Source organism: Netta rufina (genome assembly GCF_964035555.1).
Source record: "Netta rufina genome assembly, chromosome: 7".
Taxonomy (NCBI): Eukaryota; Metazoa; Chordata; class Aves; order Anseriformes; family Anatidae; genus Netta; species Netta rufina.
Window position 1 is genome coordinate 21,319,488 of NC_140130.1, and position 13,995 is coordinate 21,333,482.

Sequence of the window (13,995 nt, forward strand, 5' to 3'; positions counted from 1 at the left end):
ACGCGGTCCTGAGGCGCGTTTTAAGGCGTGAAATTAAACACGAACACGGGTAAGGTTTATATTACTGTATTTAGACCGTCAATAACTTAAAAATACAGCGAAATGTACAGTATTTTTTACACGTTCCATTTGGTTTGTATTTGCTAGACATTCTCTTCGTGTCTAAAATAGCCAGGAGGGGACGGTGCAAAGAGACCGGCTGTGGGACAAACGCTAAATAGCGTAAATAGCTAGGATGGGGCTGGCTCTAGGAAGCGCATTCTGACAAACAGATGCGGCACGAAACCAACAGTGGCAAGTCTACTCCTTACTGCAGCCTGGGGAAAGAACCCGGGGTCTTAAAAAAGTACAGTTAGAAATGGTAACCCTGAGGAACAGAAACAAAAAAAGTCACATCATAAAGAACTCAAATGGTTATTTACATTCACAAACTCAAGATTAAACCCTTTCGGAGAATAAAGCCTATAAGTCCTAACGCTAAATAAATATCAAGTCTAATTCTCAGGTAGTTTTCAAAGGTACTAAAAATCAGAAGATTTTTTCATACCTCCAGACTACAAAATGTGGTATACAAAATTATGTCCAATCACGTTAAGGCTAGTATACATTTAATGCAGGAAAATGACAGGCAGTATCTGAAATGCAAGTATCAACGCCAAAAAAAAAAACCCAAACATTTAATTAGGAGTCATCCTGAAAACAGCAACTAAAGGATCATTTCTCAAATAATTCCTACCCAGAGCAAAATTTTGAACATCTTGTCTACAGACATTTAAATAATGTATTTACAGTTCAGCTGTTCCATGTACAATGCGACTGAGCTGGTTTTTATTGTACAGTCTCATTTTTCACCATTTGTTTACAATATATAAAATAGTATTCGATCCATTAAAAATACGTACAAAGAACTGTTTACTGAGGAATCTGTATACAACCAATCTACTGCATTTTTCCTTTACTTGGCCAAACAAATGTCCTAATTGATACCACTCTTTGCTTAGTAGAAATAGTGGCTAAGAAATACCTCTTGGCATGATGAGATACAGTTGATTTAGCAGGCCTATGTGTGCTGGGACATACCATTCACTAAACTCCTAAGTTGCTTTACTACAGTCTCTATTAGCTTCTGCTTGTCACGATCATTCTTCCTGAACTGAGCAAAAATGTTGTTCTTTTTGCTAGAGTCTCTCATTCTGGAGAAATAAAAAGCAAAAGATACAAACACATTGGAAACAGTTTGAAAAGAAAAAATCCATCTACTTCATTAGGTTTACTTCTGTTTCTCTTTTGATCTTTGTGCTAATAAGAACCAAAAGGTTACAAAACCTGTGGTCTTAAATTAAACTTCCACCATACAAAAGTCATTTCAACAAATATTACTTCACAAATTGCATGTAAGTACTAAGCAAATATCTTTTTATCAAGTATCATTTTAGCAAGAAACAGAGTCTACCAATTGCGTTAGGAGGGAAGCAAAACAAAATTTGTACAAATCATTTGGCTCCAGGTTAAGTTCAGACTCAGTGAACGGGAGTCCTTTAGTTATCATCAAATTACCTGATACTGCTATTGCTAATCTCCAGCATCAAAGGAGTTTAAAACGAAATTTGTGAAATAAAATAAATTGAAGCAACAATACTTTGTAACAATAGCGGTGATACGTACCCTCTGTGAACCCTGCAAAACACACATTCGCAGCAGGCCAGAGAGGAAAGAAAACACCGTTAGAAAATGCCTTTGCATCCCAGCGCGCGGATCCAGCTGTATAAAACAGGCTGATGCTCGGCTGGTGGAACCGCGCCGTCCCTTGCCCCAGCCCACTCGCGGGGCGGCTGAAAGCTCGCCCTGGCTCCACGACAGCGACAGCTCCCGCATTTCTTGCCCATGCAGCGGCAGCTTAGGAAGCCATGGCTCCGATCAGCGCTCAGGCTCAGCCAGCAGCTCTGCAGGGTCCTAAGCATTGGGCAAGCACAGCCGTGGGCTTTCAGATGCTGGGGAGGGTGGCCCCGGCCCCAGCCCCAACCTCACAGCCCCACACTTACTTCTCCAGCAGTGTGAGGGCTGTGCTCGGGTTGACCCGCAGGTATTTGGAGGTGGCCTGCCCGTAGTCAGCCAGGTAGGTGGACCAGTCCCACACCATGAAGAGGTCCAGGAGCTGGGGGGGAAACGGCAGGTGAAGGAAGCCAGTATGTAGCTGCAGCCTGGAGCCCCTGCTCTGTGGGCAGGAGGCACCGGGCCAGGCCCTAGAACCCCTGCATCCCACACTGGTTTCTCTCCTGAGCGCCTTTCCCTCTCCCTCTGTGTGTCGGGAGGCGGCTGTGCAGGGTCAGCCCTGGGAGGGGATGCTCGTGGCTTCCCTCTCTGGTGGTCTGGGGGCTTGATACACCGTGGGCAGGTAGAAGGGGACACTCGCGGCTGGTGCTGCTCTCAGTACATTAAACCAGGGGGGCAGGTAGTCTCAATTAAGTGAATTAAATAACCCCTGCTGGACTCTCCATGGTGACTGATCTCCATGACTCAGCCCCGAGTGCTGGGCACACTTCTGGCTGAAACAAACTCAAAACACTTAAACTGGGGGGTGGGGAGTGGGGTGCGTGTGTGTCAAAAAACCTCCAAGCACAGCCCCATGCTGGCCGCAGTTTCAGACTGGGCCTTTCATTCACGATCTTGGAGCTGCCATTCAGCACAGCAGCTCACTTTTATGAGCAGACACAATGCCTCACCTCTAGCAGCCCTCAAAGCCAAATCACCCCTCAGCCAGCCCAAACCCCTGACTCCCCCAGGACGGCCATGAGACAAACAGGCCAGGCACTGATGGGTGCAGGCAGCCCCGCTCGGTGGAGCCTTTCCCACAGCTATCTGCAGGCTGAGCCGGGGCCCCGCTCCCAGAAACATCAACGGTAGGACACCCCCAAGCTTTCCCCCCTGTGTCTGGTGCCCGGCCTCATCCTGCTGGTGCTGAGGGCTAATGTGGGCTTGTTCTCAGGCTGCCCTGTGTTAGCCAAAGCTGCTGCTACAACGAGCGTGGGGAGCCATTAGCAGCGCTATGTCCCAGCTCCAGGGGCCCAGGGTGGCTCTGCTGAGCTGGGGCCTCAGGGCAGCCCAGAGCCCCTGCTCGCCCGGAGTTGGTGCCTGGAACAGTGAGGTGGAAAAGGACTGCCTGTGACAAAACCACTCTAAGAAACTTAACAGACTGCTGCGGGTTGTATAATTTCACTGTTTAAATAAAGAATCCTTGCCACTTCAAACATTTGCTTCTGCTGCCTCTAAGCCAAACCAGAACTGTTACAGCAAGGACACACTCTGCAGCTTCAAATTTACATGGTTTCTAACTGTGTCACCTTTCTAACCCCCCTCTTATGTTCTTTTCAAATAAAGCATCTGATTTAAATTAATTACTTTATAATTAATTATTCCTCCCATATATGTAATAAAATCTTTTATGAACACGCAGTAACATTTCCTGGCTTTATAACAGACTTCTGAAATAATTATTGCTCAGTCCTTCCAAAGTCCACCAAAGACCATTAAAAACCTCAATGACACCCCTAGCTTTACATTTTCATACCCCATTTGGGTGAAAAGCATATAAAAGGCAAGGAGCCCATTTCATTTTCTATTGACTACACATCCATGATAACTGTCAAGGTCAAATACAAGCAGTTCTTTCTCATAATTTCCTTTCTCAGGATGATCACCATCAATTCTCCTATTGATCTGGAGAGAAGAGACTATGCCTTCAGTCACTAAGCAAACAGACTTGGCCTGAGCTATCACAGTCTGATAACTCAGGAATTAGTGGCATTTGTGAAACCCATGGCCTCACTTGCTGCTGCATGTTACTCACCACTTATTACCTGTGTTACACCAGTCAGTAGCGCCCAGCCACAGAGGCTGTGCACTATATTCCAAAGCATGATCAAAAGAGCAGAAAGTAGGACAATCAGATGTGCAACACAAGCTGGAGAGGACAAAGCTGACAGCCACAGGAACACAGACCATGTAATCTGGAGACTTCATGTTCCCTCTCTCTCACAGAGAAGCAAATGGAATGTATTAATAAATTACTACCAACTACAATGCCATTTGTCATGGGCTCCACATGGGAGAATGCCAATGTACTCAGCAAATCAAAGGTGAAAGATTTCATTTCTTAATCCCATTGTAACATTGATACTGATTGTGGATACATTCTAAACAACTTTTTCGGTGTCCCTTCAGCAACAAAGCCACTGATCACTGATAGTGTTGTCAAGTTCAAAGAAACTTTCTTGTCAATTTTGCATGAGTGATTTTCATATCACACTTCCAGCATCTCAATCAGCCATCTGATTGTCTTGTGGCTCTGGGACATCTTAGTGCTACTGATGGTGGGGGTGGAAGATTAGACCTAATTTGTCACCTGATCAAACACAGATAGGCATGTAGGGCTCTAAACAGACCATGCAGTCTGTTGCTTTTCAACTCGTGAGGTAAAACAATGTCCCAAGACAACATGAAGCACATTCTGTGTGCTCCAAGGCAGTCCTGGCTCTGAAGAGTGAGCACTGAAAACACTATCAGCAAGGGGGATGTGCCCAGCACTAACACAGCTCCCTCTTTTCTCCGCACTTGGTCAGAGCTGCACACAACCAGCCTCATGCTAGTAAGTCTCCTAAGTTAAAGCAGCTGTCATGACATGTGGCAGGCCACGTGAAGGACCAGGGACATGCAATCAACTGACACATGCTATCCTATCATAACTCCCTTCCCTCCTGCACACGTTTAGGGGCTACATCATGACAAATGTGCCCTGCTGCTGCAGTAAATGTGACAGAGGACCGCAGACATTGCTGAAGATTGGACTGCTGCTGTGCACAATTACATACTGTGTGTTTTGTCCCCCTTACAGCTGCAGTTCTGCACTGCAGCATATTGCTGTGTGTAATGGGCTTTGACAGCATGTACTGTACACTGTGGGTGGGCAAGAGCTGCCTGGTGTGCAGCTCCTCGGATCTGTGTCCTGGCCATTCATATCACCTGCATCTGGCTTGGCACTTGGCAGACGTACAGTCAGCGCAGGCGCTTTGCGAGGGGACTGTGCTGGCAAGCAGCCACCAGCAGCCAGGACTGTCTAGCAGAAATGATAGTTCCTGGATCACCACACGTATGGGAAATAACTTCAGTCCTCCCATACGCTTCCCTTTAGTGCCGTCACGAATTTATCTTCAATCCCCCAGCCATGCTGCAGAGGCATCAACTCCACAGTCTGCTTCAACTTCTGCTGCTTTGCTCATTTACACTGTCTTCTACTATAAAAAATGTGTGCCTTATATAAAGAATATTTCTTTTAGATAAAAACAGAAAGACCTCTATTAAGCTGTGACTGTCTTGATCACAGGCGTATGATCTGGAAAACAGTCCATCCATTCAAAGATACAGACAAATATTTGGACTACTACATATAATTTGAACATAATGAAACATTGGCCTACCTAATTCTTTGGTAGATGAATATGATTTTAGTAAAGGATAAAGATATCTTGAACTTTATGTACAAAGACTCTTGAAAATAAGAACAAGAAGATACAAAAAATCTAAAAATCTTCTTTTTTTTTTTTAATTCATGCAAACAAATAGCTACACTAAATTTATCAAGAAGACTAACACATGGCCAACTCTTCAATAGAGAATTAAAAAAAAAAAAAAAACACAAGTTTTTCCCTATATTTTTGCTGTATTTTCATTCAAAATAGACATATATTAAAATAATCTTACAATGTGTCAGGGCCTAGGCGTGGACAATACCACAAGGAAAGGGAACAGCCTTTGGTAATATTACACAGTATTCAAGGTGAAGATATAATGGAAGTATTTTGTGGATTTGGCTTGCCATGCTGATGTAACTCATACTACAGAGATATAATATGAGGGGTATGTTAAATTCCACTGAAATAAAAGAAGGTTGTAAATTTCGGAGGTTTTAAATATTGTAATTACTACTCATGCGGAAAAATAAAAGTACTATTTGTATCAAGGGCAAGTCTATTTGTATAAATACTAGTTTTGCCAAAAAACGTATCAGCTACAATAAAACAAAACATTTTGGGGATATAAATTCAGGTGAGCTTGTTGCATGTTTTCTCAGTTGTAAGGTATAAGGTACAGGAGAATTTGCTCGTGCAGTGATAGCCCTTATTGTGGCAACTAAAATCAACCTGTCAGAGGCCAAATTAAAGCAACATTTCCCCACTGCTGTTCTACCCACTAAGGTTGTTACTACTGTCACAAGAAATGAAAACATGATGTACTAGCTAGCAAGGAATAGTCCATAGTGACATGCACTGTATTAAGAGAAATACACGGACAGAGCAAATCCTGGCAATAAATATATTCCTGCCTTAAAAACTAGACAAAGCCTATAGCATAGCACATCACATTTGCACTGCTGGCTGCTATTTCTTCAGTTAGAATGTGCATTTATTGTATTTAAATTACAACAGAAAAAAATGTTTATTTTGTACATGTATCTTTCCAAACTTAGTGTGTCCAGGAAATACTTCAAACTGGACAGAAATCTTTCCCTTTACCCTCAGAGTCTGGAAGCAGCGCAACCCATTAGCTGTTAGAAAGCCAGCCACTCCAACCCAAGGAGCCACCTGATAGTTCCTGTATAGCATACTTACTCTGCTATGCAGAACAATTGTGCACTTGCACTCTCTTTATCCCATAACAACCATGGAAGGTAAGAGTAAGCTAAGACAGGCAATGTTATACCTGAGAATTTTATAATGAAGCAGAATATGTTTCCATAGGAGCAGGGGAACTGATTTTCAAGCCCTTCTGACAGGGAACAACTAACAAGAGTTTGCAGAGAAGTGTGTGTGTGAATCTTTACCAAGAAAGAAAGGAACATGAGAAAAGCTCTACCCTCTCCAGTAGACCAGATGGAGTGTCCAATCGACTGTCCGCTTACTGACACTGACAAGGTAGATAAAGCTTAAGTGTCTTGTTGCTGCGTTACAATTGCATTTTGAGTGATACCCTAAAATACTTGGATTTTCTAACTTTCTGTACATGCCTATGTATTTTCTAAATACCTTTTGCATGTCTAATGTAAGCTTCCTCTGCTTGAAATATACACCACTTGGAAAAAAAAAGGTGTTTAAATATACTTACATAAAGCACTAGAGTGCTTTATGTAAGTATACATAAAGGCTGTTCCCTTTCTACTCTCTTACATCATGCAGATAAAATTGCTATTTTTAATCGTAAAACTTTCATTTTAAACACAATGATATTATTGTAAGACATACTAAACTACTTTTCAGTCAAAATAAGTCCCACTTCAAGGACTTGATAGCTAACGTGGTTTTTTGTTGTTGTTGTTTTTGACACAATGCATTACAATACTGATGCCATGGGTATAAAAACATCTTGAGATTTCAGGGAAAATTTTAGGATTTTAAGATTCTGTTTCAAATGGGGCACTTGCATCTATTCTTCAAGAACTCTTGCCTTCCCCCCCATCTAAGTGATACGGCCATGTTTGTGTAGAAATTAATGGTAATCACGTCTTAGTAAAGCTTTGCCTTAATATTACCTTAAGTCCTGAGTATCTCATCTGTGTTCCTGTATTTAGGCCATCTTGTAATTACTTGAGAATGTTATGCACTGAAAACTGTTGGAATCAACCATCCGGCCCTTTCAATGCTGTTTGAACCTCTGTCACATCCTTGGCTATCATACAGATGCCCTTTCCTTTTTACTTTCAGGCAACTGTCAGGAATAATCTTGGGAGAGAATGCAACTTTGGGAACTAGCTGTCCACAGAGTCAACATTGACACAAGACAACGAAAGGGGCTTTGCAGAAAGAAATGGGGTCAGTGTCTGTTCGCATTTTTCTAGTATAACCAACACTATTGGTGATGTCTAATTTAAAAGTATCAAGGTAGTTTAGTACAAGGCAGAATGGTGCTGTTATCTCTTCTGAACTATCAAGAGTGTCAGCAAAAAGCTTTGGTTGTTCAAGTAGGCACCAGTGATTCAGCAGCTGGAGATAAAAATGAGAAGTTGTGCACTCAGCATCCTGCTTACCTTCCTGTGAATCCCAATATTCCATCAAAAGAAAAGTAATTCTTATAACATATAATTCTTGGTTATGTCCTTCTGGGCCCCCTCTCCTTGCTCAAAAGCAGAATATTTCTAATGCTAAACAGTTTATTAACCCCTAATCACCCTGTTACTTCTGAATTTGATTGCATGTGTAATTACCTTTTGTCAGGTACAATTTGCCTGATAAACATGTCAGAACACTTGCTGCTTCGTCTGTTGAAACAGATAAATGCTGTCTTTCCACAGCCTTGGGGCATAATTAACAGGGGGAAAAAAAGGCAGTTATAAAAACACACAGAAGCTGATTCACTCCGGCAGGAGCTCCCAGCAGGCCGCAGCCAAGGCCTATTTCGTGGCCGCTCCGCTTGCCTGAGCGCTCATTGAGTTCAGCCTGCTGTGACAGGGCAACGGGGGCAGTCCTGAAAAATGGGGATTTAAAGCACGATTCCACATGAACTTCAAAAAAAAAAAAAAAAAAAAAGATGATGCCTGTTTGAGGTCAGAACAAAAAACAAAAAACCCAAAGTGAAGCCGCAGATACTGATATTGGGCCTTGTCTGCATTACATGTTACACACTCACGTAGACTTCTGGGATGGGACCAGTAAAGGAAAAATCAAAAGCGGATCCAAACAAAATTCAGGAAAAGCAAAGAGGGCAGGAATTTTTTTTTCCCAACATCTTTGTGGCATCCGTGGACTCTGTTGCTCCCTATAGTGTTTGCAGGTTATGCACCCACACACTATGGGGAATGCAAAAAAAGAAATCCTTACCTGACCTCTGGATAACCCAAACAGGAGATTAGCCCATTTCCAAGCAAAGCAGGTTGTCACACTGTTAGGCCAATTGCTTCTATTGACACTTTGCATAAACATCTTACACAGGGTGATCAGAAAGGACTGTTATGCCATTAACGCTCTTTTTATTTTTTTATACCTAAGCCTTACAGAATAAAGGCCTTTCTGAGTAAGGGATAACAAAAGGGTCAAAAGGTCACAAACATTCTTTTAAGTAGGTAAAAATCTGGGAAGTTCAGATTCGTTGAAAAGTGCAAATTGGAACTTTCCTGAATCCTGCGGCATTCCAGCACAGACAGCTTTCTCTAATTTTACTTCTATCGCATTCATTAATCTACCTAATTGTGCATTTTTACTTTTACTTATAAATAAGCAAAAGCTCAAATCTTAATTTTAGGAAATAGCAAACTGTCTAATCTTCTCAGCTTATCTCTGATCTAAACAGATTTAGACATTGCCATTGAAATGCTCACGGGGAACAGCGTGAAAATACAGTGAATTTTGCTTGAAGTGGTACAGCTGAACAGTCTCCTACATACAGTTTTCACCTATAATTTACACCGCCTGTGGTTTGCATTGTCTACAGAAAAATATTCTATATTTTCCTTTGTTTTCTTTTTACTTTGATCAGAGATGGAAACAATCTCCCTTTAATAGTATAAAAGCCACCTGCTGGGCATTGCAGACTACAGCTAATTGGTAAATTCTTTGAAATTTAGATATAATGGATTTTGACCTCTTTAATTAAAAAAATCCCAAAGCCTAGGACACTGCTGAGCTCTGCTAGGAAAGGATTGATGCTAACCATATACAACTACAAGCTATTACAAATCTTTTTTTTTTTTTTTTTTTTTTAAGACAGAATACCAAAATAATATTACAATTTTTTCCTTGAGGATGCACAGCTAGAAAAAAATCACTGTGACTGCCATCTATGTATCATTTAAATTTTTTTAGATAAAATAATAACAAGTATACTAACAATACTATTATTAGTATTTGTATTGGAATTGGGAGCTAAATTGCCCCAAAGATGAATGGGACTTTTTCGTTTTAAAGACAGCAAACTCATAGAAGCCTTTCACAACCATCTCACTCCTCAAAATTCCCCCCCCCCCCAAAGAGCTCATATTGTACTTATAGGCACCTTCTATTCAGAAGAACAAATGAGTTTGCTGACCGAAGAGGAAACATGCCAACCAAAATTGTTATTTCGTAACTTTTGACATAGTATTAACCTTTCAGTGGAGCTATAATCTCATCTGCTTGTGAACTCTAAGGCAACACTGTCTTCCTTTTGTTAAAACACTTATTTATACTCTGCCCAGTGTAATGGGGCCATGGGCTATGACAGGGACTCAGTCTGCAGTAAGACAGCTACAAAATAAAGTTGTTTTTTTGTCTCCATTTCATGCACAAGTACACACAAATATACATTAAACAGGTATACACTTATTTCCAATGAATTAATAAACAACCCTCTATGAATAGTAAGGTAACATCCCCATTAGTTCACAAAATGTTAGCTCCCTGTTTATAAAAGCATGCGCTCCACGAAAACTCTTACTAGAGTGGAACTAAAATGTTAAGGACCAGAATCAGAACTGGACAAAGACAAAGCTTGTTCACTCTAAACATTTCCATGTTGCAAAGGAACAACAGAAGTATTTTGAACATAGGTATCTAAACCTGGCTTACAAGGAAAAAAAAAAAAAAAAAGACAGCATTTGCTAACTGTAGAATAACACTGCACCAACGGAATGCAATTATCACTTCATCAGTTGGTGTTCTTTACTGCTGACAAATATCTTGTTAGCCTGGTTAGCAAGTCTGCCTGCCACTTGCCAAAATATTTTGTTTTATTTACTCCTGGTGACTAATTTTGTGAACGTGGTGAATTTTAAAATCCCCCCCTACTGATCACATAACTGGAATAACACACTTTGGTTTTGTATTTCAAAGTGTAAATTGATCTCTTGATCTGTGAATGTCTCCCTATAGTTTATGCTACCTTTTTTTCTGGATTGGTAGAGCAAATGCATTTTCAAAGTGATGGTATGGGGATTTAGCTATGCAATTCCCATTAGTGTCAATGGGGGTCGCAGGCTAAATTCCTAGGCAATGCTTTGAAAACTGAGCCCCGGATTTTCAAAGGAAGGATAGTTTGTGTTAGAAAGGCAGTTTCTTTAAGTTTTTAAGCCACTGCATTAAAACGCTCCTTTTTTTTTAATTATTTTTTATTTTTTAAGCACTATGCATGTACAAATTGGGTTTAAACTGGGGACATTTAAATGTTTACAAGAATGAAACAGTTTTATATTTAAATGCTTACATCTGTTTCGAATTTATAAGTGAAAATCATATCTGTCACTATCTTGAATGTTGGGTTACAATCTTTAACACATGTGCGTAACATGTAAACTCAGCGGTTATGACAGCCAAACCGCTGGGAATTGTTGTTATGCTAAGAAAAAATGAGAAGTTACTTGTTTTCAAATATATCCTTTACAACCTAAGTTCTCCCAAAGGGCAGAATACTTTCCTAAAATCTGGACCTTCAGGTACACTCTGACAGATGCCTGATCTTGTTATGTACATGAATATTTTTTGGCACTTGAAATGAACATATTCCTGCCTGCAAAATAAAATGCACACTGTTGAGGACATGTGAACAAGCTTGTTGCTGTTATCATGACTAAAACAAACACCAAGACTTCAAGCAACCAAAGATGTAACTTCCCAAGAAAGTCACTCAAGTACAGTCATTGAGGCAAATATAAATAGCTAAGTCCCAAGCAATATAGAATGTAGCAACAAGTAATAGATATTCAAAGAAGACTCGTTTGATTACGGTGTGAATGTTTATTATGAAGTGCGTTCTTCTTCATCATTAACGAATAAACTGGACTAGTAGCAAAAGAACTGTCTTTTGAGCCCAGAAACAGGCAAGTGTTTGAAAAGCAGAAGCCTGGCAGACAGTCAGGCTCCAGAGGGCACGGGCTCTGGCCAAATTGCTCCTGTCAAGCCCATCAGCCTGTACATGCAGTGCCTTTAGACAAAGCATAGAACTATGTCAGTGGTAAAATTTGTGTGGATTAAAAATTGCGTATTATGCAATATTTGGGTCCTTCACCAATTTTTTTTGTTTGTTTTTGAGCTCCTGACGCTAAGGCGTACTCCTACCAGTAGCATGCAGGGAGCAACAAGAGCAGCCCCCAAAACAGAGCTTCTGCCTCTGATGTGATCGGGACTTTGAAAATATAATTTCAGTTGTTAGAATCATGAAGTCTTTGATATATCACAGTTAAATTTAAAGCTGCCATTTTCATTTTTCTTTTTTCGTTTTTAAACACAGACAGGTGTGTGAGTAGTGCTTGAACACGAAAACTTACCACGAACACTAGTAACTGACAAGGGAGTTTTTGCAGCACAGTTTATTTAAACTTAAATTATCAATAAACAGTTTTTTTAAATGCATGATACTTTTAACAGGCTTGCTTTCAACTATTTGGTTATCTATGAAATAAGGCCTTAAATAGCATGTTACTTGGCACAGTACCTTAAACGCATTTCTTGAAGACTTAAGCTATAATTTATCTCAGTTGTTCCTGTACAAATACATTTGAGGTATATTCAAAAATTTTTAAATCAAATGTCAAAGTTAACTAATTTAGAGACAGCAGGACTAGTTAAAATAATCTAACGGTGTAACTGGAATAAAACTTACACACAAAACATCCTTCACAATGTGTTGTGGAAGTGAAGACACTTGTCCTATCTGTCACATTTAAAATTTAGCAGTAGCCATGTGAGTAACCCTAGATATTGACAATCTCACCAAACATTAGGATACATATTGTACCATGGGAAGTCATTTCCTGACAACTGCTGTTTTGAACTAACTAATCCAAACTGTCCTTGCATACCTGTACACCTAATGCATAAAGTCAGGCTGTTGTACTCTGAAACTATACATCTGTAGTGGTCTGTCCAAGTATAATTGTACCTTCACGTTTAAATTTCAGTTTGATTACTTCTAGGGTTGAAGGAAGGAGTTAAAGAAACACAGTCTTGGCCCACCAATGTAAATGGATGCCTACAAGTAGACAAGTAAGCATGACACAGAGCCATGGCATCAGGCTTGCATTCACAAGGATGCAAAGATGAACCATGTTCGCCCTTTGTATGAAGTTGCAGCTTGCAAAACTGACCCAGGAAGCAGCTAACCTAGCTACTGAGAGTTAGCTATTTAGTGTCAGGATGAAATATTTCCTTTTCCTAGCTGTCAAGTTATTCCTTGCCATATTCACACTTAGACCAAAACACTAGATCGAATAACGTATCTCAGGAAAATACTGAAATTACATTGTTAAAGAGACTGAGGCTTTCAACATTACAGGAGGATATACATCAGGTCTATAAAGTTTATGAACATCTTCCTGACTGTGCAGCATATGGTCTCCACAGAGTTCAGTGATCTCCAGTGTGTACTGAAACACATCACCTCCAAAAAGGTAACTGCAGCTTTTACAGCAGGTATGGACAAATTGTTTTAATGCAACAGTTTTAGTAATTTTTGAATCTATAATTTGTTTAATTTTAAGATGTGCACAGTTCTTGAAAAGCAACAAATCTAAATTTAAAAATCATAGTGCTCAGGACTCTTCTCTTGGCCACCTGGCCAACAAAGCCTCCAGCGTTTCACACCCAAGTTAATGTAATATTCCTCTGAGGCTGTATTTGCTCTGCCTTTGGTCACTTTCAGTGACTCTGTCTCAGAGCACCACCACCATACCATCCATGTTACATAAGGTCTACACTTCAGTTTTAAAGAACATGTATAGCATACTAATGGTATTTGTAAGTGTAAAAAAATAATTATCAGCAGTAGCACAAGTAAGTTTCAACCAGAACCGAAATCTAAGGCATAACAGACAATAAACCAGCATCTTTTTTGTTTGCATCCAGGAACAAACAAAAATCCAATGCAATCCATAAGGCACAGATGCTTACAGATGTGCTCACCATGACTTTACTGTAAACAGATAATTGTTTCTTCCAAAGTAGTGCATTCAGAGTATGCTTGCATACCCACCCTTCACAG

General features: G+C 40.3%; 1 protein-coding gene across 7 annotated transcripts in view; it reads right to left on the reverse strand.

Annotated features, from left to right (window-relative positions):
* Nucleotides 1-59: 59 nt before the first annotated feature.
* EXOC6 (exocyst complex component 6) overlaps nt 60-13,995 on the reverse strand; it is a gene marked incomplete at its 3' end in the record, with an annotated part of 92,634 nt that continues 78,698 nt past the window's right edge. For 6 of the 7 annotated variants that reach the window (XM_084290007.1, XM_084290005.1, XM_084290002.1 and 3 more), the window contains 2 exons: nt 2,043-2,155; nt 60-1,193 (listed from right to left, as the gene is read on the reverse strand). In XM_084290007.1, coding sequence (XP_084146133.1) covers nt 1,061-1,193; nt 2,043-2,155 — 246 coding nt within the window. Of the gene's footprint in view, nt 1,194-2,038; nt 2,156-13,995 lie in introns of those variants that run through there. The other variant, XM_084290006.1, reaches the window with a different exon arrangement.